The sequence below is a fragment of the Paroedura picta genome, chromosome 3 (assembly GCF_049243985.1).
Source record: "Paroedura picta isolate Pp20150507F chromosome 3, Ppicta_v3.0, whole genome shotgun sequence".
Lineage (NCBI taxonomy): Eukaryota > Metazoa > Chordata > Lepidosauria > Squamata > Gekkonidae > Paroedura > Paroedura picta.
Window position 1 is genome coordinate 86,771,042 of NC_135371.1, and position 20,508 is coordinate 86,791,549.

A 20,508-nucleotide genomic window follows, 5' to 3' on the forward strand; every position below is an offset into this window, starting at 1 on the left:
CAGAATGGAGAAAGCTCTGGCCCTGGTTGAGGTCAAGCGGGCTTCCTTGGGGCCAGGGACCACCAGGAGGTTGGAGATGGTAGAGCGAAAGGCTTTTTGAGGGGTGTAGGCAGAGAGGCAATCCCTCAGGTATACTGGGCCCAGACCGTGTGTGACCTTAAAGGTGATAACCAAAACTTTAAGCCTAGTCAAAAACCTTAAGTCTTAGTCCAGCATGGTCAAAAAAAAATTCATTTTCTTCCTTTTCTGTGCTTTGCTGGGTCTTTGATTGTTAAGATAAACTAGGGCGTAAGTGGTTCCTGATAGGCGCAAAGTAGAAACTTCTGGTTCAGGATGTTCTCACTTAGAATCAGGGGGAAGCAAAATGGGCTGCTGAAATGCCTGCCATCCATTTAAACCTAACTGCTTGATGGGCTTGCCTAGCTTCCCCCCCCCCCTTCACACACTTCAAAGCAGGGGGAAGTGAAGCAGACCACTGAAATGACTTATTTCAGCTTAATAGCAAGACAGGTGTACTTGTTTGCTGTTCAGCTGACATGGTAGATAGCCATTTCAGCAGTCTGTTTTCTTTCCCCCACTTGGAAAGTGCTGGAGCAAAATGGAGAGTAGCAGCTGACGGGTGGACTGCCCTGCTCAGTGGCAAGGTTTAAATGGCTTGAATCAGAGAATAGACTGGAAAATGTTTGAGGGGCGTGAACTGGGCCAAATTCATGATGAATTTTGGATCATGATCTGGTTTGTGCCCATCCCCTTTTCTGACACATTCCCTTTATCTCTTTTTTTTCCCTGTTTGCATTATTTTGCTTTTTTCCAGTCACTTGTAAGCTAACTAAGTAGCAGATGCCTCAGTTTAAATAACAATGCAACAGGAAAAACTAACAGGAAGAAAAATTCAGAATTGCTTTTTTGGTGCTAGTTTTTCCAGTCTGTTGTAAATGTTTTCTTTGAAGTGAATTGGGCTGTGTTTGAAGGACTCTAGCATTTGTCGGTATTACTACTATATGGTTTTGTGAGAGTGGACATTGTCCATGAGAATTGCTCTTCAAGAAATCTTTTTTGACTCTTCAACAGTGTCATGAAGTATTTAAAAACAGTACTCTTGGACCTCTGGCTTGGTAGATTGCAGATAGGAAAGATGAAACTGATGATGGCAAAGTTCTTGTTCAAGTCACCGAATTTATTCCAGTCAATGAGTCATATAGCTATTCGCCTTGTTTTCATATTGTTCTTCCTTAGTGACTCTTCAAATAAAGTGTTTTCTATATCAACAAAGTTTTCAATATTTCAATATTTCCTGTATAATATCAACAACAACAACAAGCCTTTAATAGCATATAAAAGTACAATATAAGGAGGGAAAGTGCAAAAGGATCCACTGCTAGAGAAAACAAAGGCAAAGATCATGCTTTGGAGTAAGACAATAATACATTCACGATTTCTCATGGCAAGATATAAAAATTTTGCAACTGGTTCAATTATATCAGGGTTCTGGGATGTCAAAAGAAACTGAATCTTACGTTCATCCAAATGCAGTTCTCTTACACAGCAGTGAGTTAAGAAATTTAGCTCGGATCGAGGAATAAAATGGACAATGGAAGAAAACGTGTGTAATTGATTCCATACAGCATTGTCCACAGGGGCACAACCTAGCTGAATGTGGGATCTGTTGAAATCTCCCACATAGCACAGCAGCAGGTAGAGCATTAGTTCTAGCTAACATGAATGTTCTACGCTGTTGTGGGATGATTAGATGGTAGAAGTACGCAGCTAGGGGCTGAGAGCTTGGTGAGATCCCCATTTCTAGCTTTACTGCTAGCTTTACTAGAAGTCTGTGTTTAATTGAATTAAATGCAGTCTTTTCTGATGCCAGATACAAGGAGTCTAAAGAGATTCCTATAGATTTCATTTTTCCCTCAGTGTGTCTTAACCAAGTAGATGACTCATGTTCAGATAGCATGAGGGAAATTAGACTATTGGGGTCAGATCTAAAATGAATGCGAAGGCAGAACTTGATTGTTAACAAACTGTATAATATCAATCCAGCCAAGGGTTTTTTTTAGCTTTTCAAACAGACATTTGTTGATATAGAAAACACTCTATTTAAACATGAAGAGTCACTGCAAAAGAACAATGTGAAAACAAAGGGAGTATTTAAGTGACTCATTGACTGGAATAAATTTGGGGACTTGAACAAGAGCTTTGCCATCGTCGATTTCATCTCTGTCTTCACTGACTGTAGACTGCAGGGCACAGAATCCTCATTACTGCAGCAATGAAGGCTGATCTGCTGAATTTTTGGGTTAGGGAAAATAGCTGCAGTTGTCTCTTAAACCTTAACCAACACTCAAATAGCACCCCCAAACTGAACATACATTCTGGAACTGTGAAATACATTCTGGAAGTGTCCAAGAACATTAACTAAAAATGATCTTAAGATTCTTGATCATTAACAAGCAAAAGTACAAATAGCTGCCTTTTGTTGAAAATTTCCATAGATTTTTTAAAATATGAATTTCACATGGCCTACTTCCAACTGAAGTATTGAGAATCTTTTTTACAGCAAAATCCATTCTTAGGGTGTGTCTGTCTTCTTCATTTTGGCAGTTATTTAATAAGTATATATTGGTCAGGATATGTGCATAGTTGTTTCTGCATTTGTCTTTTTGTATAAACTGCTTAGGAACTAATTGTCTTGTGAAGCAGTATGAGTGTCATACTTGTGGAGATAGTGGCTCTGACTGACCTGTGCTTAATTATTAATTAGAGGATGTGGTAGGCATAATATGCCAACTGTTGTTACTAATTTTTTCTCTTTGTAGGCAATTGGCTCCTAGATGGAGGCAGTCAACAAGAGCTCAGACAGTTTACTTGTTTATAGACAACTGTTGTATCTATTTGACATTTCTCTGACTTTTTCAGATAACAGTATCTTTCTTGCTGTGCCTAGAAGCCCAACCCAATGTACGGTGAAGAATTCCTTTCACTGCTGAGCACAGAGCTCACTGTGAGGGATTGTCAGTTAAGGGGTACATGGATAGAAGATGAAAAGCTGCTACACATTAACATTTTAGAATTGTGAAATGTTTGTTATGCCCTTAGATGTTTCTCAGATATCCTTCAGAACTGATCCATTTTGTCTAGGTGGGCAATAACAATGCTTTAGTTAAATAATCAAGATGGTCCAGAGGTCTGTGTCAGGAAGCTACCCTTGTGTGGGACATAGCAGTGAAACTCAGTGCTTCCATTCAAGCTATCCATAACTTTAAGAGTTTAAACACCAAAACCAATAGAGTACTAGAGGAACTAAGGAGAGCTTCTGCGCAGGAGCTCATGGTGCCCTGATAACTAACCCAAGTAACAGTTTCAGAAAGATTCCATGTGGGTTGTCAAGAGGTCCAGGAGAATCAGCAGAATTGTTTTCTCCTTGGAACAGTTATCAACCAAGGCAGCCAAGATAGTTTCTGTCCCCAAACTGATCTAAAAACAGACTGCAATCTAGACAATAGGCTTCATCCTCAAACTGCCTAAAATTACTACAAAAAGGGGAATGTTGTAGCAGGTAGATAGTGGTTTACAAGTACAACAAAATTTGAGTCCAATAGCACATTTAAGACCAACAAAGATTTGTGTGATGCATGAGCTTTCGTGTGCATGCACACTTCCTCAGATAATGGAACAGGAATCATAAGAGTACAGATATAAGGATCAAGTACTGTACCTTCTCGCATATAAGCCGGCCCGGATATAAGCCACCTAATTTTACCACAAAATCTGGGCAAACTTATTGATTCACATATAAGCCGAGGGTGGGAAACGCAGCAGTTACTGGTAAATTTATATTAATTGAGGCACCAGTAGGTTAAATGTTTTTGAATATTTATTTCAAAGAGAAACTGTAAACTAGCTCTGTCGGTGAAAAAGAGGGCCACCAAACCAGAGCAGAACAACAGTACCCGAAGTTGGCAACCTCCTACAAAAAGTACAACAGCTACCAAACTGGGAGAATGGACTACTCTAACTACAGCTACAGTGCCCCCCAGAACTACTCTTCTGTCCTACTGTTATGATGGTCAGTTCTTAGTCTGAGGAAGAGTGCTTGCACTCGAAAGCTCACGCCTTGAATAAATCTTGGTTGGTCTTAAAGGTGCTACTGGACTCTGATTTTATTGTGCTACTTCAGACCAATACAACTACTCATTTGAATCTACCCCCAGAACAAAACACTGAAATAAAGAACTGTAAAACTCAACACTGAAAGAAAGAACTGTAAAAATCAACATTTAAAAGAAACACAATCCCAAGACGAAAAGGCAAACAATGCTGACCCTCAGAAAAAAGAAGAAATAAACATTAGGAGAAACAGTAAATTCCAAAGATCTCCACTGTTCAGGTAGGGAGACTGTTAGGGTTATATATGTGTGATTAACTAGTAGATCCCAAATTTGTCCCATGTTCCCAGTGCCAGATACACTTGAAACTGGGAGTTCTGCTTGGCTAAACATTAGGTAACGATAATGCTGTCCCCTTTCCCAAACTAAAGGCTATGATGCTGCTGCACAAAAGAGAGCTGGTAGATAGAATTGTTCCTGCTCCATAAGGCAGGCGATCTCAGTAATTACATTCTAGGTCAGTTCATTCAGCATCAAGACCTGGATAGTAACTACACATAGGTACATTTACATAAATGTCAACTCCAACATTATAGTAAGTGTATGTATATATAACGCTATCCTGCAAAATCTAATATCCTCTCTCTGTATCAAATTATATTAAAATACAACAGTACATAATCAGAACCAGTATATGGAAAAAAACACATCCAGTTGATAAAAACAACAGAAGAGAATATCCACAGTTATATAGTTTATTCCCTTCCTATCCATTTCTAACAGCAGAAGTTTTTTTTTAATGCTGTCAATTGTTGCCAGTTTTTATCTAGAATATTCTTAGAATTTTGAAATGCTGTTAGCTTGATTATTGATAACAATTCCCACATCTTTAAGAAACATTCTGATTTTTCATGCAGTATCAGTTGTTTACAGGAATGTATAAATACCATTTGTAGAAGAGCCTAATGCTGGGAGCAATTGAGGGCAAAAGAAGAAGGGGACAACAGAGAATGAGGTGGCTGGATGGAGTCACTGAAGCAGTCGGTGCAAACATAAATGGACTCCGGGGAATGGTAGAGAACAGGAAGGCCTGGAGGATCATTGTCCATGGGGTCGCGATGAGTCGGACACGACTTCGCACCTAACAACAACAACAACAAATACCATTAGTCCAGTATTCTATATCATAATTAGGACTGGCATCTTTACTGCTTCCTCAAGAAACATTGTTCCATTATTCAGGAAAAGGTGACCAGTGTTGAGTAAATAAACTCTTTGTATATGTATTTTTCAGTTCTGTTTCAGTCTTGGTGTTATTAACTAGTTAATAGTAACAAGTTAATAGTAACGGTGTTACTATTAACAGAAGACCCCCCTCCCGGGCAATTTTGGCACCCTATCTTTATTTTAACCTAATAAATACAGTATTGGGGGGGGGACCCTGTCAGTTTCATGCCTACTATGTAGCAAATTCCCCCCACCCCTGCATCCCACTGCTTTTCTGTTGTGTTAGCCAAATAATTGGTGTTGGCTAAGAGATGACCAGTGCTCCAACCTCATCCTGACTCACTCTGGTACTGCAGATCAGGCCCATAGTCACAGTGGTGCAGAAAAGGCATGATGCCATTCAATCATTTGTCATGACCCTCCAATCAGCATAAGCAGTTGGTGTAAAATCTGTCACGCTGTCTTTCAGATTTATATTTTCTATTTAAAAAAGGAAGAAATGAGTTAAAAGTGTGAATCCTGTCATAAATCTTCCAAGCGTGAATTCTCTGTGCTGTTGTCTGGAACAATTAGTAGGTTAGCAGGGTTGAGGAGTCCTAATTTTAAAAACCTGCAGAGGCAGGGGAATTAAAATCATGTTGAAGGAGAGGCGGAAATTAAGGAATGAAAGGATTAAAAAATAGGGAAAGTAAAGAGAAAGAGAGAACAGGACAGTGTTTCAGAATAGTACTAGAGAAATCTCATTGCTGGGGTAATTATTTTTGATAGGAGACAAGGAATTTAGGTCCAGCGGTAACTGCACACAAATCTTTTACCAGCATGATGTAGTGGTTAAGTGCTGCGACCTCTAATCTGGAGAATTGAGATTGATTTTCCATTCTTCCACATGCAGCCAGCTGGGTGACCGCGGGATAATCACAGTACTGTTAGAGTTGTTCTCACAGAGCAATTCTGTCGGAGCCTTCTCAGCCTCACCTACCTCACAAATATGTCTGTTGTGGGGAGAGGAAGGGAAGGCAATTGTAAACTGCTTTGAGACTCCTTTGGATAGTCAAAAGCAGATTATAAAAACCTAATATATGCTAACCCACAGGAATCTTATTCACAGGGGAGGTTTGTAGTGTTTGCTCTGAGGACAGAAAGTTGCTGGGAAAGGATCCCATTTTTTGTATTACCATTTTCTGCATTGGCTCTTTATTAAATATTTCATTCATGCTATTTGATTACAATATTCTATACCATGTAATCTACCTTGAGTCTCAAGTAGAAAATTGGTAAATAACTAATAAAGTACAAATAAATAATAAAGTAAATGAATATTGATGGGTTGCCCACCACTTTACTCGTCTCCTCCCACCCCACCCCTAAACATTTTCTGGCTATATGCCTGCTGATGATGGTGTGTCTTTGAGTTTTAGTTTCAAATCCCTTCTGATATATTAAAAGGTTAATATTTTTGATTTGAGCAGTACTATTTATATAGGTGTTCGATGCATGCCACTGTGAAGATATTTTTTGGTAGCTGTCAATAGTAACTGGTGTTTGGAGGTATGAAGTTGTTTCATGGCTTCTCTGGCTAGGTTGTTACCTCCTGAAATCCACCTGGATTTATGATCTCCCCTTTCCTCAGGACTGAGGTTTGGAAGTCTTGTTGCTTCTGAAATTTAATCTTGTTTTTATAAAACCCATTGGCAGTTCAGACAAATTATCAAAGCACTAATGTGCAAACTAGAACTTTATAGTTAATAGAAATAGTTATAGTTAAGGGATTTTAATTGGACAATTTTGCAGTTTGAACCAGCTGGCTAATACACTGGACAGTTTGCACTGCATAAAAATGTACCTATGTTTTACTTCAGCAGCCTCAGCAGTACCTAATCACTTGATGGTTATTTTGGCAGTATATATTACAGCCTGGATTCCATTATGTTTGGTAATGACTTGAGGCCATGTTCAGACATTACAATGCTCCAGGACTCTGCTTGAAGTGAAATCAGGAATGAGTTTGCTTCCTCTATTCTCCACTGAAGGTAGAGGTCAACTACTGAAGCAGAAGCACTCTCTGAGATAGATGTAAGATCTATCAGTTTGAGAGCTTGCAAGTTCTACAATTGTTTGATTTTGAGAATTTATGGTAAAGAAAGCTAATTCTTTCTTTTTATTTTATTACAGTGCTCATTTCTCCCCCCTAAGCATCTTGCCAGCCTCTGCAGAGTAAGTATAAAATCATTATAGGGGCTAATAAGTACTTCTGACCAGCACTATTTGCATTATGGACATTATGTATTGTTTGAGTCTTCAGTGGATTTCCTACTGGCTATTTTGGTATAACTGGAAAACTGTGACCATGATTGAATTCATTTGATTAGTACATACTTGATCCACAACTCCTGAGCTATCAAATTGCTCTCATTTATTCCTCATTTGGCCCTATGCAGGTTCTGTGATTTTCCCCACCCTCAATGAGTTTTCTCTTTTCCACCTTTTCTTCAAGCCTCATGATTCTTCATCACTAGCCTTAATGTCCCTTTTTCTCAGATTGCTGGCTGTGTTTTCTGTTTTCAGTCACATTGCCTTGGACCCACTCCAGCTTCTTAGTACTCTGATCTTTTCTGATACACTAATCCAAGGAAAACTTCTCCCACTTAAATTGATTGTGAAGTTCCTCTCCAGGTGCTGGTTTTTCTGTGACTGATCCCTCAGTTCTAATGACTTTAAACATTTCTGTATGTTCTGTAACATTATAGGAGCTCACGAATTTGCAGGTGATAGCTTCGCAGGACACACATTTTCTGTGTATTTCTTTGTTAATAATACGTCAGGAACCAAGTGGTTGAGGGGTTTATAGGTGTCTAGCCAGTCCATGCCCTGTAAAATGGCAAACCCTATGATGGGGTCGATGGTTAGTGAGATTCTCTTCCAGTGGGCTCCTGTGTTCATAACTAAGGGGGTGGTTGCTTGGGTGATCGACTTCCCCCCCACCAGGGCCCTGTCTATATGCCGCATTGATATGGGCTTGCTACAGGGACCTTCCCTACTCCCAGCCCTCTTACCAGCTCAGCTTTTATCAGGGAAGTTGAGCATCCAGAGTCTAGACACACTTGTACTTCCATTTGTGTCCCATCCTTTCTCATTCAAGAACTTTGCAGGGAGGAGGATGGGGGGTAAAATGTAATGTGGCGGAGCTGGGGTGCCCTTCAGTATGACCCACCATATAGGGCACCTGGCTGGATAGGCCATTGTTCTTTCCCGGAGTCGGGCTGAATGGTTCACTCACCCAGGGCTGGCTGTTTGGCTGCCCTTCTTCGCTCTGTTCCTCTGGACTGCACATGGGAGAAAACATCCCACGGGACTTTCCCACTGCTGGGAGGGGAGCCCCCGAAGCTTTGGGCTTCTCCAAGGGGGGCCATGACTTGGTTTTCGGGGGAGTGGGCTGGCCACCCTGAGTACCTCTACAGAGGGCAGCAGGGCATTGCTTGGGGCACTGCATTGCAAAGTTTCCCTTCTGCCCACACTCTAGACAGAGGCCCAGTTGTTGATGCTGGTCCCTCTTCGGAGCCGTGGTTTGGGGGGGATTCTTCTCCTGTTCCCCTCCAACTCCTCATCCTGGCTTACCACTCACGCAGAGGACAGTTTGAGGTCTCCAAATCTTATAATCCATTTGCTCCGCCTCAACCCATCCTGTTTTCAGTATCCAGGCATCTAGGTTCTCATCTATCGGAGCCCCGCGATTGTAGATTCCTTCAACCAGGGTGGGATCAGGTCCACTTTTGAAGTCATCAATCTTCTGCTCCTTGTTCAGGTTCTGCAGTTTCCGGAACAGAGTGTAAGTTTGCGATGTACTTGGCCACGGGACACCCCCGCTGCTTCAGATGTCGCAAACTCTCTCTGGCTATAATCTCATGGAGCGGGTCTTGAAAGTGTGCCATGAGTGCCTCTCTTCAGGGGCCCAGGGCATGTTCTGGTCTACCCACCAATCTGCTGCCTTACCATCCAGGCTGTTCCCCAACGTGCGCACTGTGTTGGATTCCAAGGTGAAGGATGCTCCCCAGTCCATTGGGAAGCCATCCACCTGCAATAGGAAATAGTCCAGTTTTTTTGGCAGAGCCGTCGAAGCGGGCATTGAACACATGCCCTGCTACAGGTCCAAACTGGGGAGTGGGTGCTGGGCCACAGGTGCTGCCATAGCCACAGGCACTGCTGGGACCAGTGGTCCTGCTGAGATCACTGGGGCTGGCACTGTGGAGAATGTGGATGTCGTCAGCATTGCTAGGACCACAGGGGCGGGTGCTGCTGGTAACCCCGGGGCCACCAGAGCTGCAGGCAGTATGGGGGCCACGGGAAGTGGCTGATGGTGTGTCGGCGGCTCTGCAGGGCATGTGGTGAAGGGTTCTGCATAGAGGGGAGGCAGCAGGGATTGGAGCCACCCCACGCATGGTGGTTGGGAGAGGGGGCGGCTTCTGTCATTGAAACCGGGTAGTTTGGTGGACGCCGTTCTCCTGCTCTGGTGCCCCTGCAATTCCCTCGGATTATCTTTCGGATAATCTCTGGTCCATGAGCGTGAAGCAGGGGGGTCCCCGGCAGACCCCCCAAGGAACAGCTCACGACACTGGCCCCCTGTCATCATGATGAGGCCCTATGCCTCCGAGTCCTCTGGGCGCGGGGGCTGAACCATGGGGGTACTTTGGATTCATTTCCTGGTCCCTCCTAGGGGCTCTCCAATGATCCCCTGGATCTGGGTGGCTGCTGAAGTTGAGTCCTGGACAGAGGGAGTGATCATTGGGTTGGCCTCCCTTCCTCTGGGTTAGCCTCCCTTCACTTAGCCTCAGCTTCCTCAATTGAGAGGTGTACTCAGTAAAGTTTGTGAAGGTCTAGCACCTTTCTCCTCTCTCTGTGCCTTCATGTGCTGAAGCATGTCATTGAGGTCCCAGCTGTAGGCCCATGTCTGGGGGTCCATCCGATAGGGGCCCGAGCGAAGCAGGTCTTCCTTGTCTTCCTCGGGCCTCTCTGGGGGTTCCCGCCCCAGTGACGGCTCTGAGACTTGGTCGCTTTGCCCCAGCCCCAATGGATCCCTGTCGCTAATCAAGGCAGGAGCTGCTGGCCTGGTGGCTAGGGTTTGTAGTCTGGGAGCAGTCCTTTCCAGGCCGGCGCTTACTTCGTTTGGGGGATGGGCTGAAAGGTCCCAGTCCACTTTTGCCCTGGAAGCTAATAGGGCAGAGGGAGGCTGCTCGCTCGGGGCCTCTGGGTTCCTCCATTGACCTGTCTCACTGGCCGCCGGGATGTCTCCCCCAGGCCCACCGCCCCTGGTTGGGACTAGGATTGGGCACTTTGGCGCCCAAAGCAGCTGGTTTCTCCTGGCACAGCCAACACCGTGCCATGGGGGGAGGTGAGATGCAGGCATCAGCATGCTGGCGGGGCACACACATACAGGTGTGGAGCTCTGCGCCTTTCTGTGTGCACCCGCCGGTGCACTGACGGCCGCACCTCCAGTCCCCTGTCCCACCCCCACCCGCAGTGCAGCACTGACTGCATTGGGAGAGACCAGCCGCTTTATGTACCCAAGCGCCCAACCCTAGTTGGGACAGTGTCCGCTGTGTGCAGTAGGAGTCTGTCTGGGGCCTCCAGGCCCATCATCCATTGGGTTCCACTGGCCACTAGAATTCCTCCTTGCGGCCCTATCAACCTGGTTGGGCAATTTTGCTTTCTTGCATTTCTTTTTCTTTGGGATGGTTTTAGTTGCTACCTCTTGTACAATGCTGCGAACCTCTGTCCATAGTTCTTCAGGCACTCTGTCTATCAGATCTAATTCCTTAAATCTATTTGTCACCCCTACTGTATATTCGTGAGGGATATGATTTAGTTCATACCTGAGTGGCCTAGTGCTTTTCCCTACTTTCTTCAATTTAAGCCTAAATTTTGCAACAAGAAGCTGATGATCTGAACCACAATCGGCTCCTGGTCTTGTTTTTACTGTATAGAACTTCGCCATCTTTGACTGCAGAACACATCGTCAATCTGATTTCTGTGTTGACCGTCTGGTGTTGTCCATGTGTAGAGTTGTCTCTTGGGTTGTTGGAAAAGAGTGTTTGCTATGACCATTGTATATATATAGTGTATATATATAGTGGATTGTTATTAAATATCCATGCATTGAGCAGTCTAGAATACTTTATAAACCAGTTTTCTTTTGACACAAATAACTTCTGCATGCTGGCAAAAATAGCCAAACTAAGAAATTATTTTATTAATACAAATAATCTCTCTTTTAAAAGCATATTGGAAAGAACAATTAGAGCAGCTGTAGAACAACACCTCTTTGATCTGCAGAGCAGCATAGATCAAGATCTCAAGAATTTACAGCACAGAATGGTGTGTCATGAAGGAAATATTGAGGGGGATGAAGAAGGATCTAACAACCAGTAAGATTTTATTTGGATACTAAAATCACAATGAATTGCTTAAAATACATTTTATCAACCTATTGTTCATGTCAGTGGTATTTTAAGTCATAAACTAGAAAGGGAGGAAGTGTTTATCAGTTGTTCATTTTAATGTTAATACCTGGAATTGTATTAAACATAGGTAAAGGTAAAGGTATCCCTGTGCAAGCACCGAGTCATGTCTGACCCTTGGGGTGACGCCCTCCAGCGTTTTCATGGCAGACTCAATACAGGGTGGTTTGCCAGTGCCTTCCCCAGTCATTACCGTTTACCCCCCAGCAAGCTGGGTACTCATTTTACCGACCTCGGAAGGATGGAAGGCTAAGTCAACCTTGAGCCGTCTGCTGGGATTGAACTCCCAGCCTCATGGGCAAAGCTTTCAGACGGCTGCCTTACCACTCTGCGCCACAAGAGGCTCATGTATTAAACATATGGAATGCATTAACACTAATTGTGTATAGTATAGTATAGTATAGTATAGTATAGTATAGTATAGTATAGTATAGTATAGTATAGTATAGTATAGTATAGTATAGTATAGTATAGTATAGTATAGTATAGTATAGTATAGTATAATGTAAGTACTAGGAATGGTATTGTTTATAATGTAGGACTGGTTTTTGGCCTGCATGAGACCTCCAGTAAGAGCCTCTTGTGGCACAGAGTGGTAAGACAGCAGACATGCAGTCTGAAAGTTCTGCCCATGAGGCTGGGAGTTCAATTCCAGCAGCTGGCTCAAGGTTGACTCAGCCTTCCATCCTTCCGAGGTAAAATGAGTACCCAGCTTGCTGGGGGGTAAACAGTAATGACTGGGGAAGGTACTGACACTGATATTGAGTCTGCCATGAAAACCCTGGAGGGCGTCACCCCAAGGGTCAGACATGACCCGGTGCTTGCACAGGGGATACCTTTACCTTTAAAACCTCCAGTATATGTTCCGTGGTGTCAAGCCCTCTTTTAATTTCAAACCTGCTGGAAGTATGAATTAAAATTCTTTAACTAAAACACTAGCATCAATTAGCTGTGGTGCTTTCCCCCCGCATGTTGGGGCCAGATAGACTTTCACTAAGTTGATAAGCAGTAACTTACTTCACTCACTTTTAATAATTTTATTCTTTTTAAAAATTTAATATGTTTGTTTAGTGATACCCTCATGTTTAAAAAAAATTGTGGAGGAGAAGACAAAGGATTAGATCTTTTCATTTTAGGAGAAAACATTCTCTGAAGTGGCACAAAATAGCCTGTTATAATATCCTGGTTTGGTCAGTTAAATACATAGGATGGTGCCAATCATGGCTGGTGAAAGCAAATACAAAGTGTTATTCCAGCCACCCCCTGGAGATTGTACAAAAGGAGAAAAACCACTGTATAATGACAACACAACTAAATCAAAATTTACACAATGTAGAAAAATTTTATCCAGTGCTTAAAAGCCTAAATATAACATACCAATTCTACAAAACTGTTATATAAGTGTAGGAATGCCACTGGTAATTCCAAATCCAAATAAGGAACTGGTAAAGCCTGCATTTTACTTGTGATGACTTCCTCAATGGACCCTTAACAATTATAACATAAATTCAGAAATACAATAAATATGGAATAACATCGACCATGTTTACCTGGGTGCCAAATATTAATAGGAAACATGTAAAAATTAAACTGAAGATACAGATCTCCTGGGATTGCAACTGATCTCCAAATCAGGTCACATGGAACAAATAAATAAATAAATATGTATTAAAGGGCAAACTTCAATTAATGTTAAAATATTAAATGTTCTACTGTTATGAGTTCTGCTTTTAAAAATGTTATACATTCACAATCATGATGCTTCTTTGAATTTTCATTGTAAACCGCCTTGAGCTGCAAGAGAAGGCGGTATATAAATATATAATATAATAAAATAAAATAAAAATGCTTTTCCTTTCTGAATCTAGTCAAACAAACTTCTATATTGTCTTATTTGAGAAATGATTATTAACTGCACTGATAGTTTGCCTTTTCTCCATGGAACTCAGTGTGATATACTTAATTCTCCCTTCCTCCAGTTTATTCTTACAACAGTTGAGAGTAAGTGACTGGCCCAGGTCATCCAGTGAGTTTCATGGCAGAGGTTGGATTTGAACCTGGGTCTCCTTTCTCCTAATCTAGTGACATAACTGGTTAAATGATGCTGGCACTCAAATGCTGTTATTTTTGTTCCAGATTTCATTATTATTATAATAAAACAGTCCCCTTCCCCCACAAAAATGTGAAGTTTCTTCTTCTTAACTGTAGCCAGTGAAATATTGATAAATTTTACTACTACAGTTCCCTTTAACAAAAGCACTTTGTTTCTTTTAATAGGGGAGATACTGAAAAGAATGTTACTAAAGATGTTGAGAATTGTGGAGACTGCTCCAAAACAGTGGATTGCACTAGTTTAGACAATGAAGTTGTACAGCCTGATTCTGTATCTGAGGAAGAAGACAATCAGGTATGAGTATTGCAGAATGCTATTTCCTATAGCTATAGTCTGGAAATGTTAAGTATACCTATAAGAAACCTATAAATTTCCTGCTCTTTTGAACAAATTAAGTGTGAATATTGGGCTTTCTGGCATTTGAGAATGAATATGAGATTAACTGTATATTCTTCTTGGGCATAGGATTGGTTGCAACAGTATGGAATTAAAATGGCTTTAGTACCATATTTACCAGTGTATAAGACGACTGGGCGTATAAGACGACCCCCCAACATTTCCACTAAAATATAGAGTTTGTTACATTACAGTACTATGGGCCACTATGGGCAGCTATGTCTATCCCAACTGAAGTGCACCTGGTGTATAGGACGACCCCCCCATTTGGAGGCATGTTTTTCAGGGGGGGAAAGTAGTCTCATACACCAGCAAATACTGTAATTATTCCATATTAATTTGTTTTAATCATATATGTGTGACAAGAGTAACTAATACTGAAAGGTCTGTAGCAAAGATGTACTGGAAAATAAGAAGAGTTGGTTTTTACATCCTGCTTTTCACTATCTGAAGGAGTCGCAAAGCTTTCTTCCTCTCCCCACAACAGACACCCTGTGAAGTAGGTGGGGCTGAGAGATCTCTGAAAGAACTGCTCTGAGAACAGCTGTAAGAGGACTGTGACTGTCTTAAGGGGTCACCCAGCTGGCTGCATATGCAGGAGTGGGAATCATAGAACCATAGAGTTGGAAGGGCTCATACAGGCCATCTAGTCCAACCCCCTGCTCAATGAGGGATCAGGCTAGAGCATCCATGAATCAAATCTGGCTTTCATGAATAAAACCTGGCTCTCCACTCAGGGCCTGCAAAAGGGAGCTCCTCCGCCAGGCAAGTTGACTGGGACCAACTACACCCAGTAGGCCCCTGATCCTCCCTCCCAGGAATCCATGCACCTGACTTTAACCATAGACCTGTTTGATTGCTGTTCTTTGAACTGTTATTCTTCCATTGTTGTTATTGTCATTACCGTTGCCTTTGTTTCTGTTTGATGTAAAAAAACTGAGTTTGATGTATTGTTCCTTTACATTTCATGGGAACAGTCCTGAGCCTCAGGGGAGAGTGGTATACAGATGTAAAAAATAAAATAAGGTTATAACAGCTAAAAGACAGAGAGATCCAAAATAGAGAGGAATAAGAGGAACACATGCAAAGACTTGGGGGCATCCTCTCATTTTTCCCTTTCCCACTATTTCCTTCCCTGATGTTTTCCCATTCAAATATTAAGCAGGCCTGACCCTGCTTAGCTGCTGAGATTCGACAAGATGTGTCTAGGCTGAGCCATCAAGGGCTTCCCTGCCTTTTATGAATATGATGATAAAAAGCCTTGAAGAATGGCATTATTATTGTGGTTGCCTAGCAACCTCTTCAATGGCCAGTGGGATCTTTTTTTTTTAAGATGTAGGTGCTGCTTCTATTATCAAGAGGGGGATTAATCCCCAACGTATTTGTTTTTAGATTTAAGATTTTTCAGCAAACCTGTGGCTTTTCTCAGGTTTTAGGAAAAAACTGGCTTGTCTGTTCATCACTCCGATCTATGGAATTTAAGTATGCACACATTTGATCATGTTGAAAATTATTTATATTGATTTATTCCTGTGTTAGCACCCCTTTTTTTGAAACTATTCACATGGCTGTGAAAGCTGTGGAAAGTTTCATATGGGCTCCAATGGCTCTGTAACAGTTTCAGGTTTCTTCCACTGCATATATGTATGGTTTTCAATTTTTTGAAATTATAGAAGCCATTAAAAATGTCTCTTAAAGACATGGGGTAAAGACTTAACCTTGGTGTAGTCTGACCTTGTTACTAGGGCTTAACAAATGAGCAAAAGTGGTTGGTGCTACTCAGTTGCTGCTTTAATATGCTTGTTGCCAGAAGCTTTGCATCTCATTCAGCCCTTGTTGCTGCTTTATTTAGTAACAAGGATTAATAGTACCTTTTAGAAAGCCCAACAGACTTGTTTCATTTTACAGGGGCTGAGGACAAGTCCTCAACATGTTTATCACTACTATTTTATCTTGAAATTCTGGCCTCAGATTTGATTGATAATTATTACATTTCAGTGCTCAAGTTTCAAACATTTGCTTGCCAGAAGCTTACAAATAGGCCATAATTCAGAAGGGAGATATGTGGTATGTTTGTCTACTTTGACACGTTGTGGTCTTGCCATGTTTGTATGAAGGTAAAGGCATTATAGTTCTAAGAATATAGAAACTTATTTGACTTTCAGCCACATATACGATTAACTTACTTTCTTACAGGCATGCAAATATGAATGTCTTAACCTTCATGAACTATCATGATGAAGTGTTTGGGTTTTGTTCAACAGGTAACTGGCATATTGTTGAAGCCATGTAATGGAGGAGGAGCAGCTGAAGTGTCCCTTGGAGATACGTATGTATATCAGCATATGTGTCAGTATTTTGGAACCAAGTGGCCTTGACTGTTTTTGTTCTTAACCTCAGCTTTTGCTTGTGGTTATCAAAATGCTTCAGTTCAGTGAAAAATAATAACATTATTTTTAAAAGCAGTTTATATTTGTTGTCGAATAGGTGGTGTAAATGTCAAAATGTCTATTTTGTTCAAGCTTATAATTTGAGGTCAGAGTATAAAACCTGTGTTTTTGTGATATCCAGGGTAAGGGTTAGCTTACTGTTTTTAAGTGACTCATCTTTTATTATTGTTAGGGAAGACAAAGTAAACATTTTGTCTTTTTCTGCTTTATTAATAAGTTGAACTGCAATATCAGAGAGTCTTGTTTAAGAACTTCAGAGTTATCTGAATGTTAAGTGAACCTTGGTAGTGTTGTATGTTGTGGCTCAGTTCAGTTGAATTATAGTAGTGGAACCTATAGCTTGATTTGGGCTGCATTCAGAAGTCACAAATAAACCTCAATTTATAATATTTCCAAACCTCACTAATGGTCATACTCCTTATATCTTGACCCCTTCTCCTCTTGTGTGGCCATGAAGGGTGAAGGCTAACATAGAATTCCAGATAGCTGTGTCTTCTGAATGTATACACCTGGACAAACCAGAGTTCTTTTCCCTCACTAATCAGGCTTAGAAACTACAGCTCATAGTTTTAGATCTCCAGTTAGTAGGAAACAAACTCCAGTTTATCTATGAGCTCAAATGTCATGAGTAATTGTGGTTAGACAAAGATGTTTTCTTCCTTCTGTGTTCATTGTACAATAGAGAGGAGAGAGTACTGAAGCACAGCCACTAGCTAAGTTCATGCTTACCGCACAGACTGATCTGTGATGTCTGAATTACAAACTAGAGTCAGAAAACAGTGATTTCTATGATGTCTGAATTAGCAAACCAAAAGCTGTACTTCTCAGCCCTCAGAGCATAAGTTGTGTGACCTTTGGAGGCCATGGCACCAAGAAACAAGGGTGCTTGCACAGACAGATGGTACTAAATGTAAACTCTTTTTGCTCTATGCTATTTTATTTCATCTATTTATTTTATTACATCTATATACTGCCCTCCCCTGAGGCTCAGGGTGGTTTACATGGAACATGAATTAACATCAAACTCAGTTTTTACATATTGAATAAATCAAATAGCAACAATGGTAATGATAATAATAATGATATAACAATTTAACAGAATAATAATCAAACAGGTCCATGGTTGTCCAATTCAGGTGCGTGGATTCCTGGGAGGGAGGTTCAGGAGGCGCAGAAGGTGTTGTTGGTTCCAGTCGACCTCAACCAAATGTCTGGTGAAGGAGCTTCCTTTTGCAAGCCCTGCGGAACTGTATTAGCTCCGTTAAGGCCCTGATCTCCCCTGAAAGCTTGTTCTATCAGGTGGGGGCCAGGACAGAGAAGGCTCTGGCCCTTGTTGAGGTCATACAGGCTTCCTTGGGGCCAGGGATCATTAGCCAGTTGGAGGTGGTGGAGCACAACGCTCTTTGAGGGGTATAGGTAGAAGGGTGGGCCCTGAAGTACACTGGCCTGACTGCATATGGCCTTAAAGGTGATTACTCAGAACCTTTAGGCTGATCTGGAATTCGACTGGTGGCCACTGCAGTTGTTGGAGGATGGGCTGGATGTAGGACCTCCAAGAACCCTGTGAGGACCCTGGTGGAGTGAGTTGCAGTCTAATCCAGTCTAGAGGTGACCATTGCATGGATTACTGTGGCTAAGTGTTCCGGGGCCAAGTATGGTGCTAGTAGTTTGGCTTGGCGAAGGTGGTAGAATGCCAGCCACGCTACTCTCATGACCTGAGCCTCATTGAGAGGGAAGCATCCAGGATCACACTCAGATTCCTGTCGGAGTGAGCCACTGGTAGCTAAGCTTACACCATGGGTCCCCAATATGGCGTCTGTGGACACCACAGTACTTGCCAACACATTTCTTGGTGAAAAGTGGGCAGTGCCATGTGCAGCTTTTACTCAGCAAGATTTCTGATTGGCTGAGCTGATTTTTTAAAGTGTTACTTTGGCAGGTGCAATCATCACAGTACAAGGATCTTCACTGTGTAACTAATGCATGCTGCACTAACCATTTTGTGGTTGTGTCTGCCTCCAGCAGCAGCCATTTTGAGGTTTTGAGTACCACACTGTGTCAGAAATCCAGAGGCTCCAAAAGGTTTACATGTATAGCATACAAGAATCAATTGTCTTCACATATCTGAAGCAATTACTCAAACACTAATAAGACTCTCATTATAGGCACGATTGTGCATCCTTTGATGATGGCGACAAAATGACTTCGCATATGATTCTGGTAAGACTTTGCTCCCCCCAGTTTTTTGGTACATCTGTGCCCCAAATCATAAACATGCATGTTGTATACTATGCAGCTTTATTTGAAAGGGCATGTATATTCCTCTGAATCAGTAATATGATAATTTTGTGAGAGTGGTGTTTTCTTGGTTAAGTCTGTAGGGTTGCAAAGAGGTGCATATGTTTTTTTAAGTGTAATATTTGATTCATAGTTCATAACATTTAATTTAATCAAAAGACACAGAAAAAAGTTTGACTTAAACTTTTTGCTTCTGTTACCAACTGCTCGAAATATCTTTGCTACTTATTTACAGGGCTTTGACAGCAAGATTTGTGATTCAGATGCCTATACTGAATCAGAAGAGTTGAAAAACCGAAATAATAATGCTCCAGAAGCAACGCTGTGTGTCCCTGTGCCACACCTAGATTTGAAGAATGTTAATGAGGGTGACAAATGGGAAGGTAATTCTGATTGCCTCAGTGCTTTTTGATCAACAGGGTAATTCTGAAGTACACAGTGATCAGAAATGCACATTAAATTTATCATATTGGAGCTTTCAATCAATACCGCATTTCTATATGGGCTCTTTAAAATGGGAATGAAGGAAAAATAGATGCATATAATGGTGAGACTTACATTTTTGGGGTTAAGATTTAAGATCAAATGAAGCCCTTGCTTCTAAAACAAGAATCCCATAGCAAGAACTAGTGTTAGTAGTGTCAACCTATACTTTTTGCTATAGTATAGTAACAAAAACAAAGATTCCTCTAATTACTCTTGGAAGGCAAACAAATAATTGTACATCAGGGACATTAAAGGTGTTCAATTTTCTGTTGATTTTTGAACTCTGAAATGGTAATTGTGCTTGAATTATTTATATTTGAATAACTCACACACTGCTAAGTAGTGCACATTGCTGCAAGGTGTTGAGTACACGTTGGGTACCCATGTTAAATATGCTTTAGAATCAGTTCCCCAATGAGTGAATAGCTTCCATACTAAATTTCTTTCAAAACCAAGCATAGCTCTGTGCCCACTCGTCCTTTTAAGGGTGAGGAAAGCTGCTTTTTGCAGTGGGAGTGTTCATTTCTTACTTTGCTTTTAGCCATAAAGCCAATAAAATCTGTTCTTTGGTTTGATTCTATATTCAGGGGCTAGGATCCATAGTGGCATTGTGGTGTACATTTCTTCCCACATTATGGAACCAAGGGATGCTGCTCCTAAATAGCAGCTGATTGGGGGGGGGGGGGGTGACAAAGAATTGCTGCTTCACAAATCTATGTGCAGAAGAAGTCTTGTGTGACCCTTTGGATCCTGGCCTAGTTTGGGTCATCCTGTTCTTCATGAGGAAATCTTTAAGAGTTCTCATGCTGAATTTTCATTTTAAAGACATACTAGATTTCCTGTGGGAACATGTGGGAATCCATCCTAGTTCAGTGGTATACAGAGTCATTTAGTACCCTGAGATAAAGAATCAAATC

The 20,508-nt window shown here is 41.6% G+C and overlaps 1 protein-coding gene across 8 annotated transcripts in view; it reads left to right on the top strand.

Moving 5' to 3' along the window:
- FAM13B (family with sequence similarity 13 member B) overlaps positions 1-20,508 on the top strand; it is a 116,491-nt gene that overhangs the window by 57,529 nt on the left and 38,454 nt on the right. For 6 of the 8 annotated variants that reach the window (XM_077326724.1, XM_077326719.1, XM_077326727.1 and 3 more), the window contains 6 exons: positions 7,509-7,550; positions 11,609-11,754; positions 14,122-14,255; positions 16,622-16,686; positions 18,973-19,027; positions 19,341-19,488. In XM_077326724.1, coding sequence (XP_077182839.1) covers positions 7,509-7,550; positions 11,609-11,754; positions 14,122-14,255; positions 16,622-16,686; positions 18,973-19,027; positions 19,341-19,488 — 590 coding nt within the window. Of the gene's footprint in view, positions 1-7,508; positions 7,551-11,608; positions 11,756-14,121; positions 14,256-16,621; positions 16,687-18,972; positions 19,028-19,340; positions 19,489-20,508 lie in introns of all 8 variants that reach the window. The other 2 variants (XM_077326723.1, XM_077326726.1) reach the window with 1 other exon arrangement.